This window comes from Grampus griseus (genome assembly GCF_964374135.1).
Source record: "Grampus griseus genome assembly, chromosome: 10".
Taxonomy (NCBI): Eukaryota; Metazoa; Chordata; class Mammalia; order Artiodactyla; family Delphinidae; genus Grampus; species Grampus griseus.
In genome coordinates, this window is record NC_139004.1 from 77,220,942 (window position 1) to 77,238,329 (window position 17,388).

At 39.8% G+C, this 17,388-nt stretch overlaps 1 protein-coding gene across 17 annotated transcripts in view; it reads right to left on the reverse strand.

Annotated features, from left to right (window-relative positions):
• CADPS (calcium dependent secretion activator) overlaps window positions 1-17,388 on the reverse strand; it is a gene marked incomplete at its 5' end in the record, with an annotated part of 486,465 nt that overhangs the window by 108,984 nt on the left and 360,093 nt on the right. For 5 of the 17 annotated variants that reach the window (XM_082664114.1, XM_082664105.1, XM_082664113.1 and 2 more), the window contains 4 exons: window positions 12,076-12,093; window positions 12,928-12,996; window positions 15,343-15,466; window positions 15,878-15,941. In XM_082664114.1, the coding sequence (XP_082520240.1) occupies window positions 12,076-12,093; window positions 12,928-12,996; window positions 15,343-15,466; window positions 15,878-15,941 (275 nt within the window). The remainder of the gene's footprint in view (window positions 1-12,075; window positions 12,094-12,927; window positions 12,997-15,342; window positions 15,467-15,877; window positions 15,942-17,388) is intronic. The other 12 variants (XM_082664106.1, XM_082664115.1, XM_082664116.1 and 9 more) reach the window with 3 other exon arrangements.

Here is a 17,388-nt window from a genome sequence, read left to right on the forward strand (position 1 = left end):
TCCTTTACCTCCATGACATCCTCCTCCCTGCCATGCATCAAAGACCCTGGCCTAGGTGAACTCCCCATGTGTTGCATTCCTGCAGCATCTTGCATCTCCCTCTACACAACAGTCACCAGATGAAATTACTTGTTTTATGTCTGTGTTCTCCAGTTTATTTGGAGCTCCCCAAGGGTAGGGACCTCGGGTGCTTTTCCTCATTGCTCCCTCCCCTGGTGCCCGGCACAGGTCCTGGAACTTAGTGGGTGTCTAACAAATATATGTGGAACTATAGTGCAATGTTTTATTTTGAAATTCATGATAAAGAGATAAATCAGCTGCCTCTTCTATTCTGCTGACACCCAAACTGCAACCCCTGCCTCAGCGGCTTCAGCATCACCTGAGAGTTTGTCAGATTTCCAGGCTCCACACCAGATCTGCCAAATCAGAAGCTACGTCTTAACAAGATCCCCAGAGATTTGTATAAGCATCAAATTTTGAGAAATGTTGTTTTATATTCCATTTCTGAAATCAAATAATATGTCTATATGGCACATCTGGATTTGGAGGTTTCCTTTTAAATAACAATCCATAAATAATAACATATAATTTTATGTTTATAATAATAACATATATAAAATTATACCTCTATAGATAGACAGATAGATAGATAGTAATGGGTGCTTGCCATATGCCAGGCACTGTGTTAAGAGCTTTGCTTGGAATATGTGTTTTAATCTTTGCAACAACCCTTTGGGAGGAGGAACCATTATTAACCTCTTTGACAGAAGACAAAAGGGAGACTTAAACTCATTGGAGCCAAGACTGTGATTTAAATTTTCGGTATAACAGATCCTGAGTGCTCAGGCTGGTCCTGGGGTACTGTCTTCTTGGAGCTGTACGTTTCGGATTCTAGTGTGTGGATGCCTGGCTTCTTCAGCTGTCACACTGGAAGCAACGCCGGTTACTAAATTGTGAGTGGGGCCAGTATCTCTTGGCTAAAAGACAAGGCAGCCTGGTGGCAGGGGCTGGAGGGGAGTGGGTATGTGTGAAGGCCCTAAACAGTGTGCAGGACCCCAGGCTAGAGTCACTCACTGCCCATCTTATTTTGAAACTGGCTTCTTTTCTCTAAGCCTTGGTTTCCCCACCTGTCAAATGAAGCTTTGGGATTCAGGGATTGCAAAACCCCTTTGTGGTGATATAATTTTATCATTAATAATCACAGGTGTTTCATAGTATAGAAGTTGAAAGTGTGGGCTTTGGAATTAGGCTTGTGTTCAAATTCTGTCTCTACAACTAACCAGCTATGAGGCCTTGGACCCAGTTACTTAACATCTATTTCTATTTCTCTGTATTTCCACAGATAACAGAGTGATTTCTTATTTCATGGAGTGTAAGAAGCACATTTTAACATTTCTGAAATTGGAAGCATCTTACATTTGATGGTGTGTCACAATTTAGTTGGCAGCATTATTTTATTCTTAGGAGTACATAAATTAATGGTGTGTCTTATAATTGATGGCTTTTAGATTCAATGAAATATGGTAACAAAATACTTATCTCATAGAATTGTTGTGAAAATTAAATGAGATATGCACGTATCTACTTGGCACATACTAAATTCTCAATAAATGACAGTTGTTATCATGATTATGATCGGCAGCATGTCTTTTTCTTTTCTGGTGGAAGAGACATTAGTTTCATATTTATTGATTCGTGGCATATTTTTAACACATCCTCTCTTCCTCCAAGATCTTCCTTGGTGAGAGTGTTTGAAACATGTTTCTCCTTGCCCTCCTCATTTTTTATAAAGTATAGATGAGATACTAGTCTACAGAATAATTTTGGCTTGGAAACCCTGATTTGTGTATCACTAAAACAAGAAGGATGAAAAGAAAAACATTTAGTCCCTGTGTATAAGATATGAAGCATGAGATGGTCCTCAATTTAGGATTTTAGGATGGCCTGGACCTTGCTGAGATAGATTTGCCCTCACTGGTTTCTTGGGTGGGTGACCCCATACTGTGTGTGGTGAGTATCACAATCTTGCTTGTCCCCTTTTTCTCCTTCTACTGGACTTGAACCTATAAGAAGTTTGATGGAGATGGGAAAAAATACAGAAACTCAACACTACAGAATCTGCTTGGAAGTCCTTTGGATGGATTTGGCTTGCTCTAGAAGGTTTCTGTCACTTGGGAAGAAAAGAAAAATCTTCAGTTCCTTGGCAATCTCAGGGAATCTCAACTGTCCTCATAAGACTTCGCAGAGGAAAGATTTTGGCAATTATCTGGTCCCAGAAAGGACTGCTCTGTTTTTTGCTGGTCTTCCTGAATTAAAAGTTATATACTTTTGAATGTATCCACTGAGTGAAAGGGTATTATCCAATTGCCCGTCACATTAGCTGGAAAGACTGCATGGTGGAAAGAAACAAAAAAAAAGCATGGTGTTTGAATTTAAATGATCTGGGTTCAAATCCTGCTGGAAAATGTCATTTATCCTTTCCAAATCTCAGCTTCCTCACCTGTAAGAGGGGCAATAATGAAGCACTCTCCATGGGACTAAGGTAAAGAATGAAGCAGATCACCATGTAAAGTCCTTAGCACAGTGCTTGGGCCCATGGGTACACTGTCTGTCTGTCTGTCTATCTATCTATCTAATTTTGCAAATCCTTGCCATATTTGAAGGAAAAATTGTTTTATTTCAAGTTCCAGTAGAACTGTTCCGATGCTCATAAAATTATGCAAGTATTTAGCCAAGAACTGAGGCAAAACAGCAATAGTAGTGTAGACTTTCTCAGAGCTTGCTGGGTTCACGATGTGTGATGGTTTAAATGGAAATGTATTTAAAATAATAGAATTCAATTACAGGAGTCACAGCTTTTCTCTTGTAGAGTAACAGCCTTTTATATATTTTTTCTTGAGATACTGTAATTAAACTGAACATTTAATTTCTAATAATGCTACCAGACAGAAAGCATAAGCCCACCAAAATGCCATCTGCAGAGTCCCGGAGCCTTGCAAAACACAGCCTGACCGAAGGACTCTGCAGCTGTCTGTATTTCACCCCGATTTGTACATGTAACTCCAGCTGTGCCGGGCCACCTGCACGCATTCAGTTTTGCATACCTATCCAGCGATTCAAGCTTTGTTTCCCTCGAAGGAAATTGAAAAGGGAGGGGGAGGGTAAGAAAAAAGATGTAAAGATCGGGAAAGAAGTGATTATGATTTCGATTATGACTGAGATCTACTTTGCCAAGAAGAGGCCTTAGATGTACCAAGTTTCAAACGCAACTCTGCTTTGACCTTAACTTTTAGGTCCAGTTTTACTCTCTTCCTCCTCCTGCATCCTTTCTCTCCATCCCAGCCAGTATGATTTTTCTGGAGTGCAAAACACCAAGCCGCCGTCCCCGTGCTTGAAGAGCTTTCAATGGCTCTATATCACCTTTGGAAGTGAGACATGTGGGATTTTTCTTGCGAAAAATCTACATGCAAAAGTTGGTATAGGACTTCCCTGGTGGCACAGTGGTTGAGAGTCCACCTGCTGATGCAGGGGACACGGGTTCGTGCCTCAGTCCGGGAAGATCCCACATGCCGCGGAGCGGCTGGGCCCGTGAGCCATGGCCGCTGAGCCTGCGCGTCCAGAGCCTGTGCTCCGCAACGGGAGAGGCCACAACAGTGAGAGGCCCGCATACCGCAAAAAAAAAAAAAAAAAAAAAAAGGTGGTACAAAGCCAGCTGAAAACCCTTTGGACCATGGGAGACAGTCTGAACTCTGTATTATGATGGCACGTAAATGTCTTGGAGATCTTGCCTCCTGCGTCTGTTGCCATCCTCAGCACCCACTCCTGCCATCATTTCACCCTGCTTTGCAGCCACATCGAATTATGGAGTAGTTCAGAGTGTGGCCTCTAACTGGCCTCAGATGCTGCCTCTGCTGACTTTTTTTTTTAAACATTTTTATTGGAGTATAATTGCTTTATAATGGTGTGTTAGTTTCTGCTGTATAAGCAAGTGAATCAGCTATACATATACATATATCCCCATATCTCCTCCCTCTTGCGTCTCCCTCTCATCCTCCCTATCTCACCCCTCTAGGTGGTCACAGAGCACGGAGCTGATCTCCCTGTGCTATGCGGCTGCTTCCCACTAGCTATCTATTTTGCATTTGGTAGTGCATATATGTCAATGCTACTATCTCACTTTGTCCCAGCTTACCCTTCCCCCTCCCTGTGTCCTCAAGTCCATTCTCTACATCTGCGTCTTTATTCCTGTCCTGCCACTATGTTCTTCAGAACCATTATTTTGTTTTTTTAGATTCCATATATATGTGTTAGCATACGGTATTTGTTTTTCTATTTCTGACTTACTTCACTCTGTATGACAGTCTCTAAGTCCATCCAACTCACTACAAATTACTCAATTTCGTTTCTTTTAATGGCTGAGTAATATTCCATAGTATATATGTGTCACATCTTCTGTATCCATTCATCTCCCGATGGACACTTAGGTTGCTTCCATCTCCTAGCTATTGTAAACAGAGCTGCAAAGAACATTGTGGCACATGACTGTTTTTGAATTATGGATTTCTCAGGGTATATGCCCAGTAGTGGGATTGCTGGGTGGTATAGTAGTTCTATTTTTAGTTTTTTAAGGAACCTCCATACTGTTCTCCATAGTGGCTGTACCAATTTACATTCCCACCAACAGTGCAAGAGAGGGTTCCCTTTTCTCCACACCCTCTCCGGCATTTACTGTTTGTAGATTTTTTGATGATGGCCATTCTGACCAGTATGAGGTGATACCTCATTGTGGTTTTGATTTGCATTTCTCTAATGATTAGTGATGTTGAGCATCCTTACATGTGTTTGTTGGCAATCTGTATATCTTCTTTGGAGAAATGTCTTTTTAGGTCTTCTGCCTATTTTTGGATTCGGTTGTTTCTTTTTTGATATTGAGCTGCATGAGCTGCTTGTAAATTTTGGAGATTAATCCTCTGTTGGTTGATTCGTTTGCAAATATTTTCTCCCATTCTGAGGGTTGTCTTTTCGTCTTGTTTATGGTTTCCTTTGCTGTGCAAAAGTTTTTAAGTTTCATTAGGTCCCATTTGTTTATTTTTGTTTTTATTTCCATTTCTCTAGCAGGTGGGTCAAAAAGGATTTTGCTGTGATTTATGTCATGGAGTGTTCTGCCTATGATTTCCTCTAAGAGTTTGATAGCGTCTGGCCTTACATTTAGGTATTTAAACCATTTTGAGTTTATTTTTGTGTACGTTGTTAGAGAGTGTTATAATTTCATTCTTTTACATGTAGCTGTCCAGTTTTCCCAGCACCACTTATTGAAGAGGCTGTCTTTTCTCCACTGTATACTCTTGCCTCCTTTATCAAAAATAAGGTGACCATATGTGCATGGATTTATCTCTGGGATTTTTGTCCTGTTCCATTGATCGATATTTCTGTTTTTGTGCCAGTACCATACTGTCTTGGTTACTGTAGCTTTGTAGTATAGTGTGAAGTCCAGGAGCCTGATTCCTCCAGCTCCATTTTTCTTTCTCAAGCTTGCTTTGGCTATTTGGGGTCTTTTGTGTTTCCACACAAACTGTGAAATTTTTTGTTCTACTTCTGTAAAAATGTCATTGGTAGTTGGATAGGGATTGCATTGAATCTGTAGATTTCTTTGGGTAGTAGAGTCATTTTCACAATGTTGATTCTTCCAATCCAAGAACAAGGCATATCTCTCTATCTGTTTGTATTATCTTTAATTTCTTTCATCAGTGTCTTATAGTTTTCTGCATACAGGTCTTTTGGCTCCTTAGGTAGGTTTATTCCTAGATATTTTATTCTTTTTGTTGCAATGGTAAATGGGAGTGTTTTCTTGATTTCACTTTCAGATTTTTCATCATTAGTGTATAGGAATGCCAGAGATTTCTGTGCATTAATTTTGTATCCTGCTACTTTACCAAATTCATTGATTAGCTCTAGTAGTTTTCTGGTAGCATCTTTAGGATTCTCTATGTATAGTATCATGTCATCTGCAAACAGTGACAGCTTTACTTCTCCTCTTCCGATTTGGAATCCTTTTCTTTCTTTTTCTTCTCTGATTGCTGTGGCTAAAACTTCCAAAACTATGTTGAATAATAGTGATGAGAGTGGGCAACCTTGCCTTTTTCCTGATCTTCGTGGAAATAGTTTCAGCTTTTCACCATTGAGAGCGATGTTGGCTGTGGGTCTGTCATATATGGCCTTTATTGTGTTGAGGAAAGTTCCCTCTATGCCTACTTTCTGGAGGGTTTTTATCATAAATGAGTATTGAATTTTGTTGAAAGCTTTTTCTGCATCTTGAGATGATCATATGGTTTTTCTCCTTCAATTTGTTAATACGGTGTATCACATTGATTGATTTGCATATATTGAAGGATCCTTGCATTCCTGGGATAAACCCCACTTGACCATGGTATGATCCTTTTAATGTGCTGTTGGATTCTGTTTGCTAGTATTTTGTTGAGGATTTTTGCATCTATGTTCATCAGTGATATTAGCCTGTAGTTTTCTTTTATTGTGGCACCTTTGTCTGGTTTTGGTATCAGGGTTCTGGTGGCCTCATAGAATGAGTTCGGGAGTATTCCTCCCTCTGCTATATTTTGGAAGAATTTGAGAAAGATAGGTGTTAGCTCTTCTCCAAATGTTTGATAGAATTCACGTGTGAAGCCATCTGGTCCTGGGCTTTTGTTTGTTGGAAGAGTTTTTTTTTTTTTTTTTTTTTTTTTGTGGTACGCGGGCCTCTCACTGTTGTGGCCTCTCCCGTTGTGGAGCACAAGCTCCGGACGCGCAGGTTCAGCGGCCATGGCTCACGGGCCCAGCCGCTCCGCGGCATGTGGGATCTTCCCGGATTGGGGCATGAACCCGTATCGCCTGCATCAGCAGGCGGATTCGCAATCACTGCGCCACCAGAGAAGCCGTGGAAGATTTTTATTCAGTGCTTGTGATTGATCTGTTTATATTTTCTATTTCTTCCTGGTTCAGTCTTGTAAGGTTGCGCTTTTCAAAGAATTTGTCCATTTCTTCCAGGTTGTCCTTTTTATTGGCATTTTATTGGCATAGAGTTGCTTGTAGTAATCTCTCGTGATCCTTTGTATTTCTGCAGTGTCAGTTGTTACTTCTCCTTTTTCATTTCTACTTCTATTGATTTGAGTCTTCTCCCTTTTTTTCTTGATGAGTCTGGTTTATCAATTTTGTTTATCTTCTCAAAGAACCAGCATGTAGTTTTATTGATCTTTGCTATTGTTTCCTTCATTTCTTATTCATTTATTTCTGATCTGATCTTTATGATTTCTTTCCTTCTGCTAAATTTGGTTTTTTTTGGTTCTTCTTTCTCTAATTGCTTTACGTGTAATGTTAGCTTGTTTATTTGAGATGTTTCTTGTTTCCTGACGTAGGACTGTATTGCTATAAACCTCCCTCTTAGAACTGCTTTTGCTGCATGCCATAGGTTTTGGGTTGTCATGTTTTCACTCTCATGTGTTTCTAGGTATTTTTTGATTTCCTCTTTGATTTCTTCAGTGATCTCTTGGTTATTTAGGAGTGTATTGTTTAGCCTCCATGTGTTTGTATTTTTCACAGATTTTTTTCCTGTAATTGATATCTAGTGTCATAGCGTTGTGGTTGGAAAAGATACTTGATACAATTTCAATTTTCTTAAATTTACTGAGGCTTGATTTGTGACCCAAAATATGATCTATCCTGGAGAATGTTCCATGAGCACTTGAGAAGAAAGTGTATTCTGCTGTTTTTGGATGGACTGTCCTATAAATATCAATTAGGTCCATTTTGTTTAATGTATCATTGAAAGCTTGTGTTTCCTTATTTATTTTCATTTTGGATGATCTGTCCATTGGTGAAAGTGGGGTGCTAAAGTCCCCTACTATGATTGTGTTACTGTTGATTTCCCCTTTTATGGCTGTTAACATTTGCCTTATGTATTGAGGTGCTCCTGTGTTGGGTGCATAAATGTTTTTAATTGTTATATCTTCTTCTTGGATTGATCCCTTGATCATCATGTATTGTCCTTCTTTGTCTCTTGTAATAGTCTTTATTTTAAAGTCTATTTTGTCTGATATGAGAATTGCTACTCCAGCTTTCTTTTGATTTCCATTTGCATGGAATATCTTTTTCCATCCCCTCACTTTTAGTCTATACGTGTCCCTAGGTCTGAAGTGGGTCTCCTGTAGACAGCATATATACGGGTCTTGTTTTTTATCCATTCAGCCAATCTATGTCTTTTGGTGGGAGCATTTAATCCATTCACATTTAAGGTAGTTACCAATATGTATGTTCCTATTACCATTTTCTTAAATGTTTTGGGTTTGTTATTGTAGGTCTTTTCCTTCTCTTGTGTTTCCTGCCTAGAGAAGTTCCTTTAGCATTTGTTGTAGAGTTGGTTTGGCGGTGCTGAATTCTCTTAGCTTTTGCTTGCCTGTAAAGGTTTTAATTTCTCCATCGAATCTGAATGAGATCCTCGCTGGGTAGAGTAATCTTTGCTGTAGGTTTTTCCCTTTCATCACTTTAAATATGTCCTGCCATTCCCTTCTGGCGTGCAGAGTTTCTGCTGCAAGATCATCTGTTAACCTTATGGGGATTCCCTTGTATGTTAGTTGTTGCTTTTCCCTTGCTACAATTTAATTGTAGTTAATTTTTGATAGTTTGATTAATATGTGTCTTGGCATGTTTCTCCTTGGATTTATCCTGTATGGGACTCTCTGCCCTTCCTGGACTTGTTTCACTATTTCCTTTCCCATATTAAGGAAGTTTTTAACTATAATCTCTTCAAATACTTTCTCAGTCCCTTTCTTTTTCTCTTCTTCTTCTGGGACCCCTATAATTTGAATGTTGGTGCATTTAATGTTGTCTCAGAGGTCTCTGAGACTGTCCTCAATTCTTTTCATTCTTTTTAAAAATTCTGCTCTGCAGTAGTTATTTCCATTATTTTATCTTCCAGGTCACTTATCCATTCCTCTGCCTCAGTTATTCTGCTGTTGATTCCTTCTAGAGAATTTTTAATTTCATTTATTGTGTTGTTCATCATTGTTTGTTTGCTCTTCGGTTTTTCTAGGTCCTTGTTAAATGTTTCTTGTATTTTCTCCATTCTATTTCCAAGATTTTGGATCACCTTTACTATCATTACTCTGAATTCTTTTTCAGGTAGACAGCCTATTTCCTCTTCATTTATTTGGTCTGGTGGGTTTTTACCTTGTTCCTTCATCTGCTGTGTATTTCTCTGTCTTCTCATTTTGCTTAACTTACTGTGTTTGGGGTTTCCTTTTCACAGGCTGCAGGTTTGTAGTTGTCATTGTTTTTGGTGTCTGCTCCCAGTGGGTAAGGTTGATTCAGTGGGTTATGTAGGCTTCCTGGTGGAGGGGACTAGTGTCTGTGTTCTGGTGGATGAGGCTGGATCGTGTCTTTGTGGTGGGCAGGACTGCATCCGGTGCTGTGTTTTGGGGTGTTTGTGACCTTAGTATGATTTTAGGCAGCCTCTCTGCTAATGGGTGGGGTTATGTTCCTGTCTTGCTAGTTGTTTGGCATAGTGTGTCCAGCACTGTAGCTTGCTGGTCATTGAGTGGAGCTTGGTGTTAGCATTGAGATGGAGATCTCTGGGAGAGGTCTCGCCGTTTGATATTACGTGGGGCCGGGAGGTCTCTGGTGGACCAGTGTCCTGGACTCTGCTCTCCCACCTCAGAGGCTCAGATCTGACACCGGCCAGAGCACCAAGACCCTGTCAGCCATTTGGCTCAGAGAAAAAGGGAGGAAAAAAAGAAAGAAAGAAAATAAATAAATATAATAAAATTATTAAAAGAGAAAAAAATTATTAAAAATAAATAAAAAAGTAATTTAAAAAAGAGAGAGAAAGAAAGAAGAGAGCAACCAAACCAAAAGACACATCCACCAATTATAAGCAGAGCTAAAAACTATACTAAAAAACAAACAAACAAAAAAACTGTACAGCCAGAACCCCAGGACAAATGGCAAACGCAAAGCTATACAGACAAAGTCACACAAAGCATACACATACACACTCACAAAAAGAGAAAAAGGAAAAAATATATATATTTAAAAAAAAAGAGAGCAACCAAATCAATAAACAAATCTAACAATGATAATAAGCTCTAAATACTAAACTAAAATAAACATAAAACCAGAAACAAATTAGATGCAGAAAGCAAACCCCAAGGCTACAGTTGCTCCCAAAGTCCACCGTCTCAATTTTGGGATGATTCGTTGTCTATTCAGGTATTCCACAGACGCAGGGTACAGCAAGTTGACCGTGGAGATTTAATCCGCTGCTCCTGAGGCTGATGGGAGAGATTTCCCTTTCTCTTCTTTGTTTGCACAGCTCCTGGGGGTCAGCTTTGGATTTGGCCCCACCTCTGTGTGTAGGTCGCCTGAGGGCATCTTTTGGGAAGTCTGAGGTCTTATGCCAGCGTTCAGTAGGTGTTCCTTAGGAGCTGTTCCACATGTAGATGCAGTTTTGATGTATTTGTGGGGAGGAAGGTGATCTCCATGTCTCACTCCTCCACCATCTTGAAGGCCTGCCCAACTATTTTTCTTTTTGTTCTTTTTTTTTCCCCTGAGGACCTAGGCACTGACCACATAATGTGCTCAGGCCGTCACGTGCCTGGGCACCCCAGCCCTGCTTACTCTTAAGAAGACTCTAGCTTCACTTAATCTTCTAGGAGTGTGTTATTTAACCTCTCCATATCTCAGTTTGCTCATCTCTAAAATGGGAATAATAGTAGTAGCTACCTCAGAAGGGGTTTTGAGGATTAAATGAGTGAATATACATAAAGTACTGAGAGCTGTACCTGGCGTGTAATACACAATTAATAAGCTTTAGCTATTTTTATTAACTCTATGGTTTTATGTATTTGCACATATTACTCTCTTTATCTAGGGTGCCTCTCCACTTTCCAATCCCACCTCCTTTTCACTGATTCTATTTCATCTTTCAAGACGAAGTCCAAGCTTGCCATTCTTGGGAAGACTTCCATGGTTTTCTGACAAGGCCCTCTTACATACAACTCTATACCAATCGGTGTTGCTGCATACTGAATTTTGTAATTTACACTTATGCACCTATTTACATATGCTCCGTAAGGGTAAGAGCTGTTTCCTCTTGTTTACATAGTCCCTGGCTTTTACCACTGTACCTGGCACATGGTAGTCTCCCACTAAGCACTTGTCTAATGAATGAACAAATGAATGAGTGAATGAATAAATGAACACCTTTCCTTCCAGGGAGAAAAAGGCCTGTATGCCTTGAACACAGGTTTTTGAGTCTTCAAATACTTATTGCTAGCCTGGTGCTTGGAGTGTGCTCAAAAATGCTTTCTGAACTGACTGGAAATGCATTTAATTCTAATCAGATGATAATTATCTTTGGAGAATCCTTTAGATTTTAAAACCATGATCCATACTATATATTTATTAAAGTGTTAAGTTTGAGCTTTCCTCAAAATATACTCAGAAGTTTGGGGACCAAACAAGAAGGAAACTGCCTAAACCAGAAAACATTTAAGGGCTTTCCTCTCATGAAACTTCTAGCAATGGCCCCTGTTTAGCCACCTGTGCATGCATCCTGCCTCATCACGTGATACATACAAGAACAACACGGACACAACTCCTCTCTGCCTTGGCCGAGAAACATTCATCAAAGAACACAAACTTCTCAATAGGGCAGAAAACAGGGAAAGAAACGAAAAACAAAGAGGAAGATTAGTTTGCTTCAGTCACTGTTGTTTTTAAAAAAGCGCATGAGGCCGAATCACTGGAATCCTGAAACCAAAGATGAAATGAAGCTCCACAGCAAACCAGGGTTCTGTTCCTCCAAAACTTATGCCTTTCCAGAAATTCTGCTCTCTAGAGGTCAACGTCTAGTGGGCATGAGATGTAGTTAGACAGCACAAATTAACTCCTTAAGTATTACTGCAACTCCACATCAGTCTTTGGGAGTACATACATTAAGGAGCTATTAAAAAACAAAAACAGAAACAAAAACTAAATATAACTCAACAGTCCTGATGGTTTATAATGCATATACAATTGGTTCACCTGCGTCCTTTTGATTCTCTATTTGAAAGAGAAAGCACGACAAGGAGAGAAGAGAGAGAGAAACAAGAACACATATGCAAGGATTAATGAGCAAGTGAACCAAAATGCCCCCCACTTATGTGTGATACATGATGTTGGAAGGAAAAAGTTGCCCTTGAGTTCCCACCGCCCAGAAGTGTGGGGTCAATGCTGCACAAATAGAAAATTAGTCAAATTAAGTTTAATGTGAAGTCAAGCTGTGACACATACATGAACTCTCCAAGTGACAACTAAGTCATACGTTCTAGCCAGAGCTTAGAGGACGAGGACAACTCCAAATCTCCAGAAAGAACAAGAAAAGCCTTCCCAGTTTCCGAGAACAGACAGGAGGCATATAAGATCCAACTTTTACAGAGAACGGACCACCCTGTGTGATCTACCCAAAACAGTTTGACATCTTAAACATGGAAAAGAAAGCACGGTTTGGTCCCGACTGTCCTTTATCTGACACCTAACACATTGCTCCCCACCTAGCTGCTACCTTTTGATTGTGTACCAGTGACAAGCACCTTACAAATTGGGGTTACACACAAGCAAAGTAAAAATGCATTCAGGTCACAGACAGAGAATAACTGAAAAACTTACAGACAAATCTGAGTTTATCACAAACAAATGGCTTAATTGTCTAACCTGTGTTAGGCTGATAAAAGTGACTGGACTTCTCACACTGGGTTTCACAGACAGAATCAACAGACAAGCCAATGCTAAAAAACTTGAAGCAAGGAGAGTGAGTTGGTTTGGATCTGAATTTTCTTGAAATAATGAAAACAGAAAGAGTGAAGACAGCATGGCGAGGAGGTGGTAGGTACTCACGAATGGTTAAATCCATCACTTGGGAGGCCAAGCAGAAGACAGGATGCTCATACATTTCTCTCTTTTTCCCTATAAAAGAGGATTTGGGCATGCAAGAGGCTTAGGTCAGAGGTCAAGAGGTTATAGGTCACAGGTTAGAGGAAAACGTTACATTAGCTCAAAGGAAAATAGCCACAGAATATTTTGGGATAAACACAGGATAAAAGAAAAAGGAGTTTCAAAATTGGAGATCTACTGGATTAACCATTCAGCATGCCGTGAGTCACGAGAGAGATTGTGACCATGATTTTACACGTCTCTTTAGAATTATTTGCAAGAATACAATGACCGAAAACATCATGAATAAAGGGAAACAGAATTTCATTGATTGAAGGCTCCAAGATACTAAGGATTTCAGACTTTAGTATCTAAGGCTCTTGAGGTATTTCTTCATAAACATAGTCTCCAGCAATATTACTACAACTTCTTTCCAACATTCTCAGGGAACTAAGCTGTTAATGGTCACAGAGAATCTCAAATGTCAAAAGGCAAGATTTCTTTGCCGGGGGTAGGATCAGAACCTTGTAAAAGAAAGTTGTCTGGTAGTAATATAGTTAAAGCTGCCATGTTTCAGCCTATGGTGGACTATGTTCATGAAAGAAAACCTGATACATGCAGCCAGAGGATGTTGGGTTGTCTGAATTAACAATCCCAGCATGCTTTGAAATTGGTGTCACAGCCACTTTTGCAGGGTTAACGTCAAAAAGTGGCTGAGCCAATCACGGACAAGGAAGGAGAGAAGCGGAAGAGAGCAGGTAGTGTGGAATGAGGTACTTCTCTGAAAAGAGAGTTGGAAAAAAAAGATTGGTTTCTTCAAAGAATCCCCAGCCCTAAAAGTCACAGTGCAAAAGATAATTAACACAACCAAGAAGAATTGAGGCACAAAAGGAAATTACAGACCAGCTGATCTACTTCAGAAATGAATGCATTTTTACTTACAGATCTTAAAGTTTGTTTTTGGATATATTTATCTGAAAGAAGAGAGCAGATCTTACCAAAAGACTAGTCATAGCTAGACCAAGACCTACACATGAGGCAGCAGACGTGGCAACAGAACGTTTCTTGATCCCATCCCATCCCTGGCCTGGCCTAGAATTACTAGGTACCCGGTTGACTTTAACAAATACAACCAATCATTATGTCCTGGGAAGGTAAATGCTGGAATCATTATTTGCTAATATAGCCCTTTAACGATCTCCTTGTTCCTCTATTTTTGTCACTCATTACCAAGTCAAGAGTTGATAAACATCCTTTTAGTGCCCAATTCTTAAGTGTTTCTCCCTGGATGCATAACAACGAATTCATTACCACTGGTACACAATTTGCATTGTCAGACAGACAAAATTGAGAGAAGGAGGACATGGAATGTACAGAACACTGCGCATTTGACAATGACCTTAACCCAATTCTCTAAGGAAACAAGGACTTTGGCAGGGTAAGTGATGGGGTTTTGGTAGTTGATTAGGTCTCTCTTAGTTTTTCTTTTCCCAGTCATGTGCTGAAGGCAGACTATGGGTATTTGCTGGTTTTGTTTGGGTGTTTCACATGAGAGAACATCAGATTCCAGAATGCGGACACATTGAGTTTTGCACACAGAACTTCCACATTTATACACTTACACCATGGTCAAGTTGGGTGTGGTTTTCAAATCACCCTATAGCAGCCAACAGGGTAACAATGAAAAGTGATTAATACCTTTGCAAAGGAACAGGTCCCAAAGAACCATATCTTCTCAAGTAGAGTGGACTTTGGGCAATTGCTTGGTCATTAGTGACCACTTTCCTAAAACTTGAGAGGGCAGTGATAACCACCATCCTAGGTTTGGAGTAACAAGATTGAATAAGATCTAAAGCAAACCAGGAGCCATCAGAGACAGCCGAATACTAACCTGCCATCAAGTTTGAAAAGCTACCGAGAGACAAGATATGTTCAAGAGACCAGAAAGAGTTAGGCAAAATCTCGATGTTGCTTTATTCAATTCCTGTTTTACTTCCAATGCTATCAACAGTGGACAACAAACTGTTTAGTTTTCCTCTATTTAAAGAAGGTAGCCACCCTACAGAACTCTTTCATAGAAAAACATTAGCCACAGAGCAAAGTCAGGGCCAACACAGCCTCTTGGAAGGACCTTAGTTGTCTGATAACATCCTATATACAAAATCCTTCCCTACAAAGACCGTTTCCTGAGACCCTGTGCCTTCAGTCATTTATGTGGCCACAGCTGAGGAAGCTATCCCATTTCAAGTGCTTTCAAGTTTCAGCTTAACATACAGAGACGGGCCACTGTTTTCTGGTGCCCGTCAGAAAAGAGACAGACTTCCCTAGGGAGGCATACCAAAATTTAAATTAAAAATTGGGGGCAGAAGGGGGCCTTACCTTCGATTTTGGCATACTCTGACAGCCGAGAATAGTTGACTAAAGCAGCCTGCTCTAGACATTTACGGATGACTGTTTTTACCTCCTCTTGTGGTACTGGGGTAACAATATCTTTCATCAAGACCTATAGGTGGAAAAACTAGGTTCTTAAGATGGTTCAACGAAATGTGTTACTCATTTACGTTTAAAGAATTCAGTTTAAAATTAGTTGTGAATGCCTCTTTGCAACTTAACATAGATTGAGTGCCACTGTTAAAGAGAAAATAAAAAATTCCAGTGCACAGTTAGGATGTCAAAGGCTGTCCATGAATCATGGAAGGGCAAGGAGCGTATCTTCAATATATCCTAACTATTTGAGAGTCTGGAGATAAAACATCTAGAATTTTGGCAATTTCTTCATATTTATTCTGGTATTTGATGAATGGTAAACAAATCCTTTAGAAATGACAATCTAGGCCATTCAACCACAATACTGAATTACCATGATGTTGATGTCTCTGTGTATATATCATTTGTCTTTTACTTTCATTCTTACCCTTTCCAAGAGCGAGAGGGTAGCTTTCAAAGCACCTTCAGGTCGACCAAATGGAAAGCAATACCTAAAAAAGACAGAAAAATGTTCAGGTTGCCTGAATCACTTACATTTTAGAATGAAATATGCTGTAACTTGATCCCTATGGCAACTCCCTCTCAGGAACAGAAAATGCTTTTTATTTTGTCACGTTGTGTTATGCTAATCTGAATTCACACCATATATGTGTGTATATAATGTATATATGTGTATGTGTGAATAATGACTAAAGAGAGACTCTGCAAATGTCTGCAGCAGAAAAGAATATTTCCAGTGATGACATAAGGCTCTGTTTAGATTTCTGTTGTGAAGGAGAACCATTTGTTAGCTCAAACGTGACCTTATAGATAATTATTGAGACCAGACCGGCATTAAACAATATTAGTTGAAACAGGCTAAAATGCAAACACACTTACCTAAATCCCCAGAGGATTAGTATAGGAAATACAGGAGTGTATTTTGAGCAAATTCATGATTCTACTAATTGTCCTTCCTTGATTGTAGTTTTTAATTGTTATTTGATCTTTTGCTATTGGCAATGTATCTAGCATAGAGTGTATGACCCGTAAAGATTTATCCAGGAGGTTTCTGATGGCACAGATGGTAGCTATGTCAGGTACCACTAAGAGTTCTAGTAACTATTTCAGGCTGTCATAAGCCTTTCAAGACACTCTTCCTCATGGTACAAAAGGAACAGGATGGGCTACTGAAACGCAGACTATCCTATGTATGTATGCCATTTCTTCCACTTGCTGGCTGAGGGGCCTGGGGCAAGTTACTTAACTTCTCTCAACCTCGGTTTACTCCTTGTTTCAATGGGAATTACAATAACTACCTTACAAATTGTCCTGAGAATAAAAAAAAATGAGTTCATTCTTATCCAGCCTCTAGTTCCCTGTGTAGGGCACAGGAAGCATTTAATAAATAGGAACTATTTACTATACTATTATAAATGCTCTTACTATTGATGAGCTCCTATTCCAAGATCTCTGGGTTCAGGACCACCAGTGCAGCATTAAAAATATCTAATTGACTCTAAGGGAGAAGTGGGCTGTGTGGTGCAAGGCTCAAGCCCAGATCCGCGAGCTGTCTCGAGAGTGTGCGGAAGTGCATGATCAGTCTGTCAAGGATGAACCAAGATTCTTTCTTTCCCCACATAGCCCACTAGTCCTGTTTTCAGGTAACGGAGAAGGTGGGGATGCTCTTCTGGGTACCACTGCCTTCCTTCCCTATGAGAACTGATTCACAGGAGTTTTCACTGTGGGGAGGAAACCTTGAAGAAGCGTCAAATTCAACATTTTAGTAGATTTTTAAAAATAGATTGATGTTCAGGGTCAGCTTACACAAAGAGGGCTTTGTTCTTTCAGTGGAAATAAAATGAACTTAAGATTTCAAAGTCTCCTGGATATTGGGGAACACTGTCTTGGTTGGCTTTTTCATTCAGCTATTTCTTTCTTATTTTTTTTACTGAAGTA